General features: G+C 44.6%; 1 protein-coding gene across 1 annotated transcript; it reads right to left on the bottom strand.

The window, feature by feature from the left end:
* Window positions 1-12,633: 12,633 nt before the first annotated feature.
* Window positions 12,634-17,901, bottom strand: LOC132825025 (transmembrane protein 17B-like). Its single transcript, XM_060840027.1, has 4 exons — window positions 17,666-17,901; window positions 16,699-16,802; window positions 15,883-15,996; window positions 12,634-15,572 (listed from the first exon to the last, which is right to left on the bottom strand). The coding sequence occupies exons 1-4, from the start codon at window positions 17,781-17,783 to the stop codon at window positions 15,177-15,179; spliced, it is 732 nt and encodes a 243-aa protein (XP_060696010.1). The 5' UTR covers window positions 17,784-17,901; the 3' UTR covers window positions 12,634-15,176.
* Window positions 17,902-18,764: the final 863 nt, after the last annotated feature.

Below are 18,764 nucleotides of genomic sequence, written 5' to 3'. Positions count from 1 at the left end.
GTGAACTTATAGAGCTATATAAAATCATGAGGGGAATGAATAGGATAAAAAGACAAGTCTTTTCCCTAGGGTAAGGGAGTCCATAACTAGAGGCTTAGGGGAAAGATATAAAAGGGACCTAAGGGGCAACTTTTTCATGCAGAGGGTAATGCGTGTATGGAATTAGCTATCAGAGGAAGTGGTGGAGGCTGCTACAATTACAACATTTAAAAGCATCTGGATGGGTACATGAATATGAAGGGATATGGGCCGTGAGCTGGTAAATGGGATGAGATTAGGTTGGGATATCTGGTTGGCATGGACAAGTTGGACCAAATGGTCTGTTTTTGTGCTGTACATTTCTATGAATCTATGAATCTATGACTCTAAGTTTGAAGTTTCAATGAAAATGGCTTCTAGTGCCACAAAATTACTTCCACGATCCCTCATTTTTTTTGCATTGAATCAAAAGAATCGGTCAGGAGCATCTGCAAAAGGGGCTTTGAGTATTCTCCGGTGGTGGTGGTGGTGGTTCCGATTCAGATGGGTTCCCCACAGCGTTGGCAGGTTCAAACTCAGTGGCAATCTCACTCAGGAATTCTGCCTCATGGTTGGGGTTTCCATTGAAGGGGGTTTGAGCAACAGTGAGTTTGGCCAACTGGAAGGATCATGGGATGGAGAGTAGCAGCAGTGAGCTGATACATGCACAGCATTTCTTAAGGAAGGTAATAAGAACTGAAAGAGTAATAGAAGTAACAAAAAGGACAATAAAGCCTTGTAGGAGGACGCTGCCCCAAGATCTGGACTGATCACTCATCCAACTCCATAGATCCCAATGCGAGCTGGTATCACAGGAATTGGAGGCTACCTTTCGAATGTGATTAGCAGAGGTTTGTAATGTCCTTGCTCAGGTCAGGAATATAGGTGCAGCGATCAGAGCCAATAATGGCCCATGCATCTGCCTTTTCAGCTCATAGATAATCCAGGGTGACTCTGTTTTGTCGGGCAACTGTGCAAATGGCTATCACCTCTGCACTTAGTTGTTCAAGGGATGATGCCATGTCATTTACTATTTCCTCAAGAATAGGCCAACAAGAGTGAGGCCACTTTGCATTTAGTACAGGGTAATAAATCAGGACAGGTATTAGATTTGGAGGTAGGTGAGCACTTTGGTGATAGCAATTACAATTCAGTCACATTTAATTTAGCGATGGAAAGAGATAGTAAGTACCGTAGGGCAAGAATTATAGCTGGGGAAAAGACAATTATGATGTGACTAGGCAAGATGTAGGATGCATAGGATGGGGAAGGAAACTGCAGGGAAAGGGCACAATTGAAATGTGGAGCTTGTTCAAGGAACAGCTACTGCATGTCCTTGATACGTATGTATCTGTCAGGAAGGGATGAAGGAAGTGGTCATGAGAGGGAGACATAATTCACTAAAGAAGTTAAAGAAAGAGGCTAATGTGTGGATGAGATGTGAAGGCTCAGTTCAGGTGCTCGAGAGTTATGAGTTAGCCAGGAAGTATCTAAAAAGAGAGCTGAGAAGAGCCAGGAGAGGACTTGAGAAGTCTTTGGCAGTTAAGTTCTATTGGCCGGTCAGGAATAAAAGAATGACTAGAGTAAGATTTGGGCCAGTCAAGGAAGTCATGCGTGGAGTGTGAGGAGATAGGGATGTGCTAAATGAATATTTTTCATCAGTATTCACACTGGAAAAAGATAATGTTGTCAAGGGGAATACTGAGATACAGGCTACCAGACTAGATGGAATTGAATTTCCTAAGGAGGAGCTGTTAGCAATTCTGGAAAATGTGAAAATAGATAAGTTCCCCGGGTCAGATGGGATTTATCCTCAGATTCTCTGGGAAGCCAGGGGGAGATTGCAGAGTGTTTGGCTTTGATCTTTATGTCGTCATTGTCTACAGCATATTGCCAGAAGACTGGAGGATAGCAAATGTTGTCTTCTTGTTCAAGAAGGGGAGAGGGGAGTAGAGACAACCCTTGTAATTATGGATCAGTGAGCCTTATTTTGGCTATGGGTTAAGTGTTGGAAAGGATTATAAGATATAGGATTTATAACTGTCTCGAAAGGAATAATTTGATTGGGGATAGTTAACAAAGTTTTGTGAAGGGTAGGTCATGCCTCATAAACCTTATTGAGTTCTTTCAGAAGGTGACCAAACAAGTGGTTGAGGGTAAAGCGGTTGATGTGGTATATATGGATTTCAGTAAAGCTTTTGATAAGGTTCCCCACGGTAGGCTATTGCAGAAAATATGGAGGTATGAGATTGAGGACGATTTAGTGATTTGGATCAGAAACTGGCTAGCTGAAAGAAGGTGGTGGTTAATGGAAAATGTTCATCCTGGAATTCAGTTACTCATGGTGTACAGCAAGGATCTGTTTTGGGGCCACTGTTCTTTGTCATTTTTATAAATGACCTGGATGAACGCATAGCAGGACGAGTTAGTAAATTTGCGGATGACACTAAAGTTGGTAGAGTTGTGGATAGTGCTGAAGAATGTTTAGATTACAGAGGGACATAGATAAACTGCAGAGCTGGGCTGTGAGGTGGCAAATGGAGTTTAATGAAGAAAAATGTGAGTTGATTCACTTTGGAAGGAGTAACGGGAATGCAGAACTGGGATAATGGTAAGATTCTTGGCAGTGCGGATGAGCAGAGAGATCTTGGTGTCCATGTACATAGATCCCTCAGAGTTGCCACTCAGGTTGATAGGGTTGTTAAGAAGGCATACAGTATGTTAGCTTTTATTGGTAGAGGGATTGGGTTTTAAAGCCAAGAGCTGTACAAAATTCTGATGCGGCCGAACTTTGAGTATTGCATACAGTTATGATGGCCGCTTTGTAGGACGGATGTGAAAGGGTGCAGAGTAGATTTACTAGGATGTTGCCTGAATGGAGGAAAGGTCTTATGAGGAAATATTGAGGGACTTGAGACTGTTTCCATTAGAGAGAAGGTTGAAAGGCGACTTCATTGAGTAATACAAGATAATCAGAGGATTCGATAGGGTGGACAGTGAGAGCCTTTTTCCTCAGATGGTGATGGCTAGCACAAGGGGACATAGCTTTAAATTGTAGAGTGGTAGATAAAGGACAGAGGGCAGTGGTAGTTCTTTTTTACGCAGAGAGTAGTAAGGACATGGAATGCCCTGCCAGCAACAGTAGTAGACTTGCTAACTTTTAGGGCTTTTAAATGGTCATTGGATAAAAATATGTATGATAATGAAATAGTGTGGTCTAGATGGGTTTTGGATTGGTTTTCCAGGTAGGCGCAACTTCAAGGGTTGAAGGGCCTGTACTGTGCTGTAGTGTTCTATGTTCTATGAGCCTACATTCCTTTATTAGCCAAGGGGTTTCATAAAGGGGGAAAGATAATGGCAAAGAGCCCCTCAGCTTCACTTCGAGTTCTCTTCGTACGAGGTTAAGGTCTTTCGAATGGGGAGGTGTATGTGTGGTAACTGAGGGGAATCACATGCCCTTGAAAGCAACTCACAGTCTAGGAGAGTGGGATCCAGGGCTGTGCTTTGTGGCTGAAAGTGAAATAGGTGCCATTATCCATTCTTAAGTAATTAGACTGAATTTCAGTCCAAGGGGTTTTGAACGTGGCTCTTGTAGTCGGCTCAGAATACTACGAGAGGAAATTGATTGGTGTGAGGAGCGGGGAATGGCTACATTTACTGGTTCCAGCATTCTATCCAGACTTGGGGCTGTATTTAAAGCAGATGGTCCCTATGTGTGTACCTTCACCTGTGGTATTAGTGAGGTTGGAACCAACCTTCACATTTTTCTATATTATAACCTGCGGACTCCCAGGTGAACTTATCATTGGTGACATAAATGGTTCCATCAGGGTCTCACACAAAAGAGTCGTGAGACTCCCTTTCAGACTGACCTCCCACAAATGGATAATTCCAATGAACGTTTTTGTTCCAACCACCATTCAGCTGTTTTGGATTCACTAAATGGAATGGTTCCCGGGGGAATCACTTTTAGAGTGGACAGGGATATGTGCACATGCCCAGCAACCAGAGAGGTTAATCTTCTGTTTGTAAATGTGAATCATATGAAGAAAGGTATTAGAGTAAAAAGTGAGGTCTGTAGATGCTAGAGATCAGAGCTGAAAGTGTGTTGCTGGTTAAAGCGCAGCAGGTCAGGCAGCATCCAAGGAACAGGAGATTCGACGTTTCGGGCCAGAGCCCTTCATCAGGAAGAAAGGTATTAACCAATGACCAAATTCATGATGCTGTCTCTTAAGCATACCTCATACTCAGTCAGTGTAAATAAGGCAAAGAGGAATACAGAGATCAATCCGGTGATTAATCTGCACATTCTGCAGCAGGCAGGTGAGCTGGTACCTCTGGCAATGTCTGCTCAGGTTCCACCGGGGTGGTGCTCTCCTGCCTCAGGTTCCGTGTGTCCACTTGGGTCTTCCCCTGACTTTGACTGCCATGCGGGTGACTCGCAGTATAAGATATGAGCCTTTCCACTGAGGCTCCAACTTTCCCCTGGTCCCAGTTCCAGGCTTGGCATACCTGTGAATGTAAACTTTGAAAAGTTTTGTTTAACTTATGCAGATACTTTCACACCAAAGTTTGTGCGAAGATTTGTAGCTTGGGTGCTCGTTGTTGTGGTTCTGTTCGCCTAGCCAGGAATTTATGTTGCAGACATTTCGTCCCCTGTCTAGGTGACATCCACAGTGCTTGGGAGCCTCCTGTGAGGCGCTTCTGCAGATACAAATCACTATAAATGCCGGAGGAAACATCACAGAAGCGCTTCACAAGAGGTTCCCAAGCACTGAGGATGTCACCTAGACAGGGAACGAAATGTCTGCAACACAAATTCCCAGCTCGGCGAACAGAACCACAACAATATTTTCACACCTTTTAAACCACTGTTGTAGCAACATTATCAGTCGTTGGGATGATTTTGATCACTCTACTAAATACATCTTCTATTACTGGACAATTTTTAAAACAATGTACTTGAGATAATTCTATAAAATCAAGTTGCAGAGAAGTAGAAGGGCCCACTAGGCAACGGGGTGGTTCCAGACTGCAGGGGCATCCATGTAAAACATGGTCATTTTTTTAATATAAATCAACCATGCTTCAGCTCTTTTCTTAGCTGCTTTCTGGAAGTTCGGGTGCCACCAGGTTTGTAATAAAGTATTAACCATTCCTTCCTTGCCCAGGCATGTACAATTATACACAGAATCAATGAGGGTAGAAGCAAAGAAGCAAACCTGTCCGCAGAGGTCACCCATAGCTTGGTTTGAGTATCGAGGGAGCATCCCATTTGAGTCCATTGTTTGTGCTGTTCAGCAGGGTCACCCCCGCTGTAATTTCTGTATCTTACCCAGGTCTGGCATACCTGGCCTTATGTTGTGTCTAACCCGGTTTTGCTGGGAACTAAATGGGGCCAGAAGTTTGCACCTACCTGTTCATTTCCTTTGGAGACTGTGTCAGTTGCTTCAGCATGAGCCGAACATTTAAAAATGCCAGACTGGTTGGACAAAACCAGTTAGCTCCAAGGTAACGATAAGGACACTTCACTCCCCACTGGCCATACCTCCCACAGTTAAAGCAAGGGCCATTCAACCCTGGGGGAATTAGCTGTTTTGTTCCCAGTCCCAAAGGTGTAGTACTGGGGCCTGCCTGTCCCCCTTTCCAGGGTTCCTTCAGGAAAGGGTTGTTCAGTTGTGGTTGCTGGGTGGGCATCTGAGGTAGATTCTGCCCCCAGTGGGTATGCTGGTCTCCATCAACCACATCAGGGTTGGCACACAGGGTATATGTCTTGCGAGGTCATGGACATATTTGGGTTTTTTTTTCCCCTGTAACTTGTATCGTGGTTTGCTCTGGCTCTGGCCATTCCAACAGAAGACCACCACTCATCTCTTTTGAGACCGGGAATTCTTGGACCAGTTCATATTGTTTGTCTGGATCACGTCAGTGACACCACATTGCAAAAACATAACATTAGACAAAGGTGAGTCAGCTTCAAGATTAAAGGCTTGGTCATCTGCAAATGTTCTGTAACAGGGCACAAGCTGTTCACAATAATCATCTCCAGGGTTTGGGATTGCATTCCAGTCCATCACCAATGTTTACAGCTTGTTGTAAGGATCATTCTAACGACTGGGTTGAATGGTCTGCCTGGGCACCATTGTTGGGGAATCTCTCCTTCAAGTCCCCGTAACTGCAGACAGACCCAGCACCACCCTGACCACTTGGTAACTTTTGCAGGGACAGGATAATATAGCAAAGAGCAAACAAGTCCTAAGGAATGGCATTATCCATCTGTATTGTCTTCGGGACATACTGAGCAAATAAGGCCAGTTTCTCCTTGTGGCCAGGGGCTTGATTCATTAACATTACTCTGTTTCCCAGGATAGGTATTGGTTGAGGATGGTCCAGGCCGCTCATTCCCATGATGTTGGCTATGAGGCCGGTGACTGATAATGCATCCTTTATCTTCAGAGTAAGGGGAAGGTTTGGGAATCGGGGCTGTGCGGGGGACTATCAGGAGATGTTAGGGACTCAGTGGGTATCCTGGAATCAAATCCCCATTCCTCATCCCTATCAGTGCCATCGCCTTCCATAAATAGTGTCGGTATGCCAGACATAGGTTCAGGATCCCAAGTAGAACTTAGTTCTTTTTACAGTACTTTTACCTCAACTCCTTTTTTTACGCTCTACTTCCAACACATTCCATCAGATTGCCTCCTTTTATTGCCAATTGGATATTCAATGCTCAATTTGTTTTAAGGGAGGGTCCAGGTGAACACTAATCAATGCAGCCATGCTTCAAGTTAACCATGAGGCACTGATACAGATTATCGACAATGTAATAAGGTATAAAAACCAAACAATCTTGTCCATTAATTCTAATTATGTAATTCAGGACTAATAGAAATGGTTTAAAAATATTGACTAATTTAACAATATTCTGTAATTGAGAGATGGAAACTGAACAAGTGGCTGAGACATTTCACTGTTAATTCATAAGAACAAACAGATTTTCATATCACAAAAGTGATGTAAATCTACTTAGTGTTGGCAACATTAAATTGTATCAGAATCGCTCTATTACGTGCATATTCCACTCAGCTATTAAATTACAAGTTTTCTTCCTATTGAGTACAAGTTCTGTTAAGAGTCTTCAATATAAACTGGAATTTCATTTATTAAAAATCTAAGTTTCCAACTCTGAAATCCATTATAATTACCTGGTTCGAATCTCTCAATTTAGGTCTTAAGTTTGGTTCTTTAAGTAGTTCTGATAATCATTGCTCATTTCTATTGTTACAGACTGTGAAATGACTGCAGCAAAATTCATAAATGTCTTGCCTACTCAAATTTATTTTTGAGAATGTGATAAGGTTTATGGTAACAAAATGTTTCTTATGCACAAATAATGATTAATTTAAAGACATAGATATTAACAATAGCATCTTTGTTACATGAATTTTACAAAATAATGTTGAGCTGAAACCTCAATTCTCAGTGAGGAAGGGAAATTGAACCAGAATAAAGCTACAGCTGGCACTCTGTACTCACATACAGAAGGTTTTCTGAGCAAAAACATTTTCAGCTAGTGGGTGGTGTGGGGCTGGAATGTTTGCCTGGGAGGATAGTGAGCGAAGGGTTCAGATACACACTTCCTTGAAAGTGCTGTCACAGGTAGACAGGGTGGTGAAGGCAGTGTTTGGCACGCTTGCCTTCATCGGTCAGAGCACTGAGCGTAAGAGCTGGGATGTCTTGTTTGGTGAGGCCACTTTTAAAATACTGCATACAGTTCTGGATGCCCTGCTATAGAAAGGATATTAATAAAGTAGAAGGGATTCAGAAAGGATTTACGTGGAGGTTACCAGGACTGAACGGTTGAGTTACAAGGAAAGACTGGACATGCTTGGAATTTTCCCCCAGGTGATGTGGTGCCAATCAAGTGGGTTGCTTTGTCTTGAGTGGTGTCAAGCTTCTTGAATGTTGTTGGAGCTGCATCCATCCAGGCAAATGGGGAGTATTCCATCACACTCCTGACTTGTGCCTTGTAGGTGGTGTATAGACTTTGGGGAGTCAGGAGGTGGGTTACTTTCTGCAGTATCCCTAGTCTCTGACTTGCTCTTGTAACCACTGTGTGTATGTGGCATGTCCAGTTGAGTTTCTGGTCAATGTCAACCCCAACGATGTTGACAGTGGGGGATTCAATGATGGTAATGCTGTTGAATGACAAAGGGCAGTGGTTAGAGTGTCTCTTATTGATGATGGTCATTGTCTGGCATTTGTGTGGCCTGAATATTACTTGCCACTTGTCGGCCCAAGCCTGGATATTATCCAGATCTTGTTGCTTTTGAGCACGGATTGATTCAATATCTGAGGAGTCACGAATGTGAACATCATCAGTGAACATTCTTACTTCTGACCTTAAGACAGAGCAGCTGAAGCTTGTTGGGCCTCATGAGGGACTCCTCGGGGAGTCCTGTGTGACTCCTACAGAGATGTCCTGGAGCTGATGATTGACCCTCCACAACCACAACCATCTTCCTTTGTGCCAGGTATGACTCTAACCAGTGAAGAGTCTGCCCCCAGATACCCATTGAGTCCAGTTTTGCCAGGGCTCCTTGATGCCATTCTTGGTCAAATGCAGCCTTGATGTCAAAGGCTGTCACTCTCACCTCACTTCTGCAATTCAGCTCTTTTGTCCATGTTTGTCCCAAGTCTGTAATAAGTCTGGTGTTAGCCCTCTTCAACACATTATCTGGGCTGACACCAATTGTTAAAGTTAACCTGAGAATGTAACTTTTAAAAAAAGTTTTGTGATTTACATATGAAAGAAGTGAAACTAACATGGTCATTCTTTAACAAACAAACAATATATTTTTCAATATATAATTTCAGTTACATCACACTGTAAACTTTTGCTATAAATTCTGTGTCTTACAATTGTGTACTCCCCAGCCACCTGATGAAGGAGCAGCACTCTGAAAACTAGTGCCTCCAATTAAACCTGTTGGACTATAACCTGGTGTGTGATTTTTAACTTTGTACACCCCAGTCCAACTCAAGACTTCCTATTCATATACATATCCAGATGCCTTTTAAATGTTGTAATTGTACCAGCCTCCAGCACTTTCTCTGGCAGCTCATTCCATATACGCACCACTGTCTGCATGAAAATGTCACCCTTTTGATCACTTATAAATCTTTCCCCTCTCACACTAAACCTATGCCATCTAGTATTGGACTCCAGTACCTTGAAAAAAAATATTGTTTATTTACGCTATCCATGTCCCTCATGATCTTATAAACCTTCCTAAGATCACCCCTCAGACTCTGACACTCCAGGGAAAATAGCCCCAACCTATTCAGCATCTTCCTCTAGCTCAAACCCTCCAAACCTGGCAACATTGTAAATCTTTTCTGATATCCAAGTATCACAACATCGTTCCTTACGCAGAGAGATCTGAACTGAATGCAGTATTCTAAAAGTGGCCTAATCAGTGTCCTTTACAGCCACAACATGACATCTTAGCAACTATACTCAATTCACAGACGAATAAAGTCAAGTGTGCCAAATGTTTTCTTCAAGGCCCTGTTTATCTGTGACTCCACTTTCAAGGAATTATGAACCTGCACTTCAAGGTGCAATCATATCTTACCAGTAAATGTGTAAGTCCTGCCTTGATTTGCCTCACCAAAATTCAGCACCTCACATTTATCTAAATTAAACTCCATCTGCCACTCCTTGGCCCATTGGCTCATCTGATCCAGGTCCCATTGTATTCTGATGTAATCATCCTCACTGTCTACACCACCACCAACTGTGGTGTCATCTGCAAACTTACTAAACGTACCTACATGGCAGATGAAGTCCAATGTGGAGAAGCGTGAGGTGATAGATTTCGGGCAGAACAGTCAATAGACAATTTGGCATCCAAATCAAAAAGGGGTTTACATGAGCAGAGTGTACGTAGACTTATGGAATCTATGTTGGCAGAACACGCTGAGACATCTTATAAAAAACGCTGTCTCCTGGTCCTTGTTCACAGTGACAGAATCTGCGAGATCAGTGAGGTGTCGTTGTGTTTTTATAAAGGCACCAGTTCAGCTGGAGCATCGTTTCCAGTTTTGGAAACCACACGATCAGGATTGTGGAGACAATCAAGACAAAGTCAAACAGGTTTACAAGAAAGTTCCTGGGGATGAGCATGCTCAGTTTGCATCATCACTTAGAGGAGTTAGAGCTGGTTTCCTGAGGAAGACTTGGCTGAGGAAGGATCAGAGTGAAGTCTACAAAAAGATGTGAGGCCTGGGCTGAATTAGAGGAGAATAAGGGTCTCATTCACGAAGAGACTGAGTCCAAGAGGCACCATATTGAAAGAACTTGGTTAAAGCTGCAGAAATAAGATGAGTAAAATACTGATTTTGTTTGAAGTAGTATTGAAACATGTATAAATGTTTACAAAGGCAACAAATTTTACCCTCTCAGGACTCTTTGGCATCCCCAGATTGGAAAACGAAGAATGTAAAGAGTTAGTTTTGTATCTCTTCCCATGACATACATGATATTTCTATCTGTGGAGCAAAATTCAAGATGCAGTTTCGTAACCACTTTAATCTCCACCAGCACTTACATCCCTCACTATTTCTGTAATCTCCTCCAACCCCATTAATACTTCCCTATCTCAAACCTTTTCCAGCCGGTACATCCTTCCCCATCACTGTAAGCTCCTCCAAACTCGACACTCCCATCTCTGTAACCTTTTCCAGCCCCATCTCTCTCACCTCCTCCAGGCTCTAACCCCTGCCTTATCTTTGTATCCCAACTCCAGTCCATGCACACTCTGTCATCTCCTTTAGCCCTAATACCCTTCCTTAGCTCTGGAACCTCCTCCAGCATCCCTCCCTGTCACTGTAAACACCTCCAGCCTGTATATCCTTCCCTATTTCTTCACCTTCAACAGCCCCTAAACCCTTCCCCATCTGTCACCTTCTGCAGCCCCAACACCCTTCCCTATCTCTGTCACTTCCTTCAGCCCCTATCTCTGTAACTTCCTCCATCCCTTACACCCCTATCTCTGTAACCACCTCCAGTCTCTAAAACACGTCCTAATCACTGTAATCTTTTTCAGACTCCACACCCTGTCCTATGTGTCACCTCCATCAGCCCCTACATGCCTCCTATCTCTGTAACCCCCTCTAGACCTTATAACCCTGCCTATCTCTGTAACCCTCTCCAGTCCCTGTACTCATCCCCTATCTCTGTCACCTCTATCAGCCGTTACATGCCTTACTATCTCTGTGACCCCCTCCAGTCCCACACCCCTCCCAATCTCTGTAACTTCCTATAACACTCCAAAATCTCTCAGACCATCGCTCCCAGCAAACTACCCAGCCTTCAGGACAACTGCAACCACAACACCACACAACCCAATCATGGCAACCTCTGCAAGGCATCAGATCATCAACATGGAGACTGCCATTACACGTGGTAACACGACTCACCACATATATGGCAGGTACTCATATGACTCAGCCAATGATGTCTAACTCATACACTACAGGCAAAGATGCCCTGAGGCATGGAACATTGGTAACACCATACAGATACTATGACAACGGATGAATGGACACCGCTCAGCAATCACCAGACAGGAACGTTCCCTCTCAGTCAGGGAACACTTCAGCGTTAGAGACATTCAGTTTTCCATCTTTGGGTCAGCATCCTCCAAGGTGACCTTTGAGATACCAAGTTCTGGACCCAGGAAGACAACTTCAACCATGATTTTGGGGTCATGACATACATTTAAGCCCACTATACTATTGTGTATTAGTACAATCTTTATTACTGTTTTGCTTTGACACCATCACTTTGATAATTTGCTATGACCCCTCTACATTATTTAGTTTGTAGAGTTTTGATTATTCGTTAATTTACTGAGACCCTTGGATGCAACTCTTATGCCTCTCACGTTATTCCAGCTGTTTGTTTTGACTCCAGAGCTACCTTATTCTTAATTTTTTGTCACTTATTCTTAATTTTTTGTAATTATCTCTCTGCCTCAATTACTCAGATCATAGGTCACGCCTTCACTTGTTTTTCAGCTGATGACACTTCACTCACAATCTCTGACACTTTTGATCACCTCGACGACTTGTTATTCAGCATATCAACATTCCACTCACACCATTTGTACAATCTTTTGATCTCTCCACCTGTGTGCCTCCCTCCACTTCACCTGAGGAAGAAGCAGTGCTCTGAAAGTTTGCGCTTTCAAATTACCCTGTTGGACTATAACCTGGGGTCATATGACTTCTCACCCTGTCCACAATTGGCACCTGCACCACCATGAGAGCATATCGTCCAATCAGATCCAGTCTTTGCAAAAACACGAGGGTGTTTGTAAACATCGAAAATCGATCTGAGAAAGAAGTCGAAAGTTTAGAGAAAAGTTTGGAACTTGTGTGTACTTCACTTTCCAACTTTATTTTCAAACCGAAACCTGTGCTGTAAAAAGCTTGCTCCCAAAACATACAAAGTTTGACTGACATTCCATTAGAATTCAAAATTCAGGAATTCTTTAACGGGGGGAGGAAAGGGTTAGCACAAAAGATACGAGAAATATCTTGTCCATATGCTCAGAATAGTTTATTTGTTTGAAAAGTGGACGTGAAAATAAAGTATAAAAACCATTTTTAAGCAATAAAAATGTAAAAGTCAGTCTGAAAGTTTCAGTTCCCGAAAACAGTTGGTAAAATGACAATATGAAGTCACCTCGTGATTCGGTATTCTCTCCATCTCAGACCAGCAGAGAGTTGATCCTTTTTGCCGTTAGCTTTTGAAATATTTTTATCACACAAAGGGCACATTTCAAGTCTTTCAACAAGTTAGCATTTTGGATTTTTTTTACGTCTGATTAAAATAATCCAGCAGATCAAAGATGTGGAAGGAATTCAAAAGTTCAGAGACTGTGCTCAGTACGAGCTGGTACACAACGTTACTCAGGTCCCAAGCTTGGGAATGTTATCTTTATGTTTTGTAGGTTGATAATGAAGCCACTGTTTCAGTGGCTTCATTACGTGAGGTTTATAAAACTATGAAGGGTATCGATAAGATGAATGGGCAGGGTCTTTTTCCCAGAATAGGGGGGTCCAGAACTGGAGTGCATAAGTTTAAGGTGAATGGGGAGGCTGAAGGGGCAACTTGTTCACAGTGAGGGTGGAGCTGTAATAGCTTCCAGAGGAAGTGGTGGAGGCTGGTACAATTACAGCATTTAAAAGGCATCCGGGTGGGTACATGAGAAGTAGGATTTAAAGGGATTTGGAGGGCAGGCATTTGAAACTACTTCAGTTCAGGATATCTGGTTGGCACAGACAGGTTGGACTGAACGCTCTGTTTCCATGTTGTTTGACTCTATCGAAGCAAGAAATTAGGGAATGCAATTAGATTAGATTACTTACAGTGTGGAAACAGGCCCTTCGGGCCAACAATTCCACACTGATCCGCAACTACCCAGACCCATTCCCCTATATTTACTCCTGCCCCTAACACTACGGGCAATTTAGCATGGCCAATTCACATAACCTGCACATTTTTGAACTGTGCGAGAAAACCACTGTCCCACCCTAAATGTACCCTTCTGAAGTATATAGGTCAGTTACGGATAAGTTAGGATATTCCCATCTCAAAGTGGGCACTGTTGGAAATTGGGATCTGTTCAAAACTAAATTTCCTAATATTTACTGAGGAGCATCAGGATGCATTTAAATGCAAATGCAGCAACAATTTCTCAGACACACAGAGGCACCACCACCCACCCCCAATCCCAACCCCGGCGTACATGCACACACACAGACACACACGGTCAACAGACATTCCTGATGTAGGGCTTATGCCCGAAACATCTATTCTCCTGCTCGTCAGATGCTACCTGACTGGCTGTGCATTTGCAGCACGACATTCTCGACACACACAGATACACGTTCACATGGACACGCAAATATACAGACACACATAGATACACACAGACACATATACAGACAAACGCCCACACACACATAAACACAGACACACACACAGACACACACACACAGGCTCTTCCCCCCCCCCAAATTCTCACTCTCTCTTTCTCTCTCACACACACTCTCATCCAATTGCCCATTCTCCCTTCCTCTCTTCCTGTGTGTGTGTGTGTGTGTGTGTGTGTGTGTGTGAATGAAAACGAAAGGGAAGCATCACAGAGGTCAAGAGGTCCCATTGACGACTATCAACAATTTCTCTGGTGTCACATGATCCCTTTTCTCAGTGCATTGTTTGGGAAAAGAAGCAGTTTGCTTTCTTGGAAAGAACGGCAAACACCCCTCAGTTAAGGTGGGCATCATACTTGCATCGTGAGCACCTGCCTGTGGTCATTGGCCAAAAGGGTTCCGGTAGGTGACTAACAGTGCCCAGAGGGCCAGCCTCCAACATACTGTCAATGGGAGGTGGGTGGGAGAGAGGGAACAGAGAGGCGAGAGGGGGAGAGAGAGAGAGAGTGGGGAGAGAGAAGGGGACAATACGAAAATGGAAGAGACAGACAGACAGAGAGAGGAAAATACAGCATCAGAAGGCAGAAAGAGAAGGGGAGAATTAAAGAGGGAGGAAGAGATGGATATGGGAAGAGAGGTGAGACAGTGGGATGTGAGAGAAATTTCTTGATGAAGTGAATAAACTCTGTCAGTGAGCTTTGACCACAAACTTCCCAAATCCATCACCAACAGGCAGTGAAGGATGGAGGTTTTAGTCAAAGGCGAGGGAGAATTTGTCCTGATGCCCTAGAAATTATCTTGCCCATAACCAACAGTGCCTGGGAAAAATAAATTCAATGTGGTCACGATGGCATTGTTGTTCTGGTATCAGTTCAGAACTGATAGTGCTCTTCTGTGTTCTCAAACAGTTGGAGGCACTAGATGGTAAAAGGATGTCTCTGAATAAGGGCAGGATCATTAATAGATAGCTGTCACTCATCATCAGCGACAAACCGAACTATACAGAGAACATTGTTTCCCCAGAGACTGGTGGGCAATCGGGGCCATGGGGTAATGCTGACCAATGTGGGCACACCCTGATAGTGTTCCTCCTTCTATCCCCATGTCTTATGTCACGATCTGGAATGACGTAATGGCTGTACTGGTGCCCATCAGGCTGGGGTGCCCCAGTCAATGCCACCATGAGCAGTCAAGCTGTGGATCTGGGTGCTGGCTGTGCCATGCTGGGGTTGGAAGGTGGGGAGATTGTGCCTGACGTTGGGAGCACTACCCGAGCTGTGGCTTGGTGGTGATGGTGGGGTCAAGCTGTCCCTGTGACCCTTCAGGCTGTGGAAGTGGGTAATGTGAAAGCGGATCTCCAGCTGGTGGACCATACGGCGGAGGCTGCTGAAAGTGAGCACGGTTTCAATGAGCAGGAAAGCAATAAAGACCAGATTCACACCGTACTCCAGGGGCAGCACCATGAACCGCGGGTTACAGCAATCGAACAGCGTCATGGGGATCTGCAGCAGCAAGCTCAGCAACCAGAAACCAGCCAATTCGGGTACCTGTGGGAACAGGGAGGGGGAGATGGAATGGGGAGGGGGGAGAAAACAAGAGAAACTCAGGTACAGCAATCACAGAATGGCCAGTACCAACTGCCTGCTGCAGGCTCCGGTTACTCAACCCCCATCCCGAAGCCTCATTCCCTCCCATAATACCCCATCCCATTACCCAAACCTGTTCCCTTTTTCCGCCCCCTTCTCCATCCCCATTCTCACCCAGTCCCCTCCCCCATATCCATTCCCCCATCCCATTCCCCTCCATCCCTCCCATCCCCATCACCTCTCCTTCATCCCCATTCCACGCCTTGCTGACCTTTTCCTTGAGGTTGCCGATGTAGCCCAGGTAAAGACGGATCACTTCAACCAGGGAAATGAGGATGAGCAGGACACAGAGCACAATGCGGTAGTAGGTGCTCAGCACTTGGTACTGGGTTAGGGGGTGGGGGGGAGAGACAGAGACAGAGGGAGAAAGGAACAGAGGGTCACAGAACAAAAGACAGAGAGACAGAGAGACACACAGAGCAGGAGAGAGAGAAAGAGAGAGAGAGAGAGAGAGAGAGAAAACAAGACAAAGAGAGAGACAGACCGAGAGAGATACAGACAGAGAGGTTAAGGGTAGAGGGGGAGAGAGATGGGGAGCGGGAGACAAGACAGACCGAGAGAGAGAGTGTGTGGTGGGGGAACAGAGAGGAAGCAATGCAGTGATGGAGGAGGGAAAAGGACAGGATGAAGGGGGGATTAGAGGGAGAATTGCAGAGAGGGATGGGTGAGGAGAGGGAGGGTGGGAAGTGAAGAGAGAGAGAGAGAGAGAGAGAGAGAGACAGGGAGGGACAGAAGGGGAGAAAGGTGTAAGGAGATGGAGGGAAAGGAGTTGGGGAAAGACAGAGGGCAAGATTCAGAGAGGCAGAGACAGAGTTTCAAATAGAAACAGAGATAACAATCGTTAGATGCAATGCCAGCATTCTCTGAACTCTCACAAACAACCCTGTTTTAATATCCCATCACTGGATACCAATCCTCATTATGCTGCTCCACTGGCCCTTCTGATGCCTAGCCCATTGGCCTTGCCCTCACTCTGGGACAATTGGGCTCCTTCCCTCCCATCATTCCTAATTGTCCCCAATCCTACCTTCAGCTCCAACATGACGACTTCACACACCCACCAGAATGGGAAGAAATAGAGGTTAAAGTAGAGGCAAATCTGTAGAGGTAGACTGGTCGCACTCTCCTGCCCTAGAGAGAGACAGAGACCAGGAATGAGAGACAGAATGAAGGAGAGTCTGGGTTTGTCATTACCATCAGTGGTTAGGGATGTTAACCAGGTTAGTGATTACTGTCAGTGGTTAGGGATGTTAACAGGGTTTGCTATTACTGTCAGTGGTTAGGAATGTTAACCGGGTTTGTGTGATTACACTCAGTGGTTAGGGATGTTAACTGGGTTTGTGGTTACTGTCAGTGGTTAGGAATGTTAACTGGGTTCATGATTACCGCGGGTGGTTAGTGATGTTAACTGGGTTTGTCATTAGCATCAGTGGTTAGAGCTGTTTACAGGGTTAGTTTTTCCCTCAATGGCTAGGGATATTAACCGGGTTAGTGATTACTGTCGGTGGTTAGGGATGTTAACAGGGTTAGTGATTACTGGCAGCAGTTAGGGATGTTAACCGGGTTAGTATTTACTGTCGGTGGTTAGGGATGTTAACCGGTTTTGTGATCATGGTCAGCGGTGATGGTTGTTAACCAGCTTAGTGATTACTGTCAGTCGTTAAGGACATTAACCGGGTTTGTGATTACTTCAGTGGTTAGGGATGTTAGCGAGTCAATGATTATTGTCGGTGGTTAGGGACATTAACTGGTATAGTGATGACTGTCAGTAGTTGGGGATGTTAACTGGGTTAGTGTTTACTGTCGGTGATGAGGGTTGCTAACTGATTACAGTCAGTGATTAGGGGTTAGTGATCACTGTCAGTGGTTAAGGTTGTTAACCGGGGTTAGTGATTACCCTCAGTGGTTAGGGACGTTAACCGGGTTAGTGATCACTGTCAGTGGCTGTAACCATCCCACACCCTTCACTGAGCTCCCCCCTCCCGCGGTGTTACCGATCGGGCAGGCCGCCTGTCTCCGCTCGCTCGGGTTGTTGTTGTTGCTGCTGAAGACGCTCTGACTGAAGTGACTGAGTTTTCGGCGGAGCGGCTCCGGGAGGGGGCTGCCCTCCATCCCCGGGACCGGCTCCAACTCCCGGGGTCTGTGATGGGCGGGGACGTGGGGGGGAGGGTGAACGGGTGGAATGAACGACCGTTGATAGAACTGCCTGTATCAAAGATGGCGATGTTGCCGCGCGGATTCTATGGCGGATGGTGCCATCTTTGATACAGGCAAGCTTCTGCGTTTGGAGTCAGAGGTTAGACACATGGTCACATCCGGTAGGCATCATCCAGCAGTTGAAAATGTGTTGCTGGTCAAAGCACAGCAGGCCAGGCAGCAGCTCAGGAATAGAGAATTCGACGTTTCGAGCATAAGCCCTTCATTCATCCGGCAGTGGCGCGTCAAAAATAAGGTTACAAAATAAGACTCTCTAAGGTCTTTCTGCTGAAGTTAAATGGGGGTTGTCCAGTTATTGGACACCCCAGGTGTCTCAAATGTATGGAAATGTAATCCTGTACAAATAAGAGATGTCTTTGGCGGGGAGAGTTAATCTCCAATGTTTGTTCATATGCTCCTGGATTGAACGAAATTGCTTCAGTCACTGTGTATGTAAATACATATATTTTTATGAATAAAGTACATTTTTGAAATAAAATGAAACTGATTTATCTCACTGATGCTGCCAGACCTCCTGAGTTTTTCCAGTGATTTCTGCTTTTGTTTCTGATTTCCAGCATTTGCAGTTCTTTCAGCTTTTCAATTTAACTGGTTTGGGTATCAATCTGTCCAGCCTCATCCAATTCCCAGCCTGCTGATCAGTTGGCCAGTGTTGCTTTTAGTGTCTGAAAAGGGCAGTTATTGAAAAGGGGTATTCCACTACCTGTAAAAAAAAAGGAAGATCTGCGAATGCTGTAAATCAGAAGTTGCTGGAAAAACTCAGCAGGTCTGGCAACACCTTCGAAAGGAAATCAAAGTTAATGTCTTGGGTGCAGTGACCCTCAGAACTGATGACAGCAAATGTTGGTTATATGCAGATGATAGGCTGGGGATGGG

The sequence above is a fragment of the Hemiscyllium ocellatum genome, chromosome 19 (assembly GCF_020745735.1).
Source record: "Hemiscyllium ocellatum isolate sHemOce1 chromosome 19, sHemOce1.pat.X.cur, whole genome shotgun sequence".
Lineage (NCBI taxonomy): Eukaryota > Metazoa > Chordata > Chondrichthyes > Orectolobiformes > Hemiscylliidae > Hemiscyllium > Hemiscyllium ocellatum.
The sequence above is the reverse complement of the archived record's forward strand: the minus strand, read 5'-3'. Positions and strand labels throughout refer to the sequence as shown.

Coding starts and splice junctions, on each gene's coding strand:
- LOC132825025 (XM_060840027.1), bottom strand. CDS start 17,783: ATGGAGGGCAGCCCCCTCCCGGAGCCGCTCCGCCGAAAACTCAGTCAC. Junction 15,997..16,698: donor TCGTCATGTTGGAGCTGAAG/GTAGGATTGGGG, acceptor CCCCTAACCCAG/TACCAAGTGCTGAGCACCTA. Junction 15,573..15,882: donor TCGGCAACCTCAAGGAAAAG/GTCAGCAAGGCG, acceptor CTGTTCCCACAG/GTACCCGAATTGGCTGGTTT.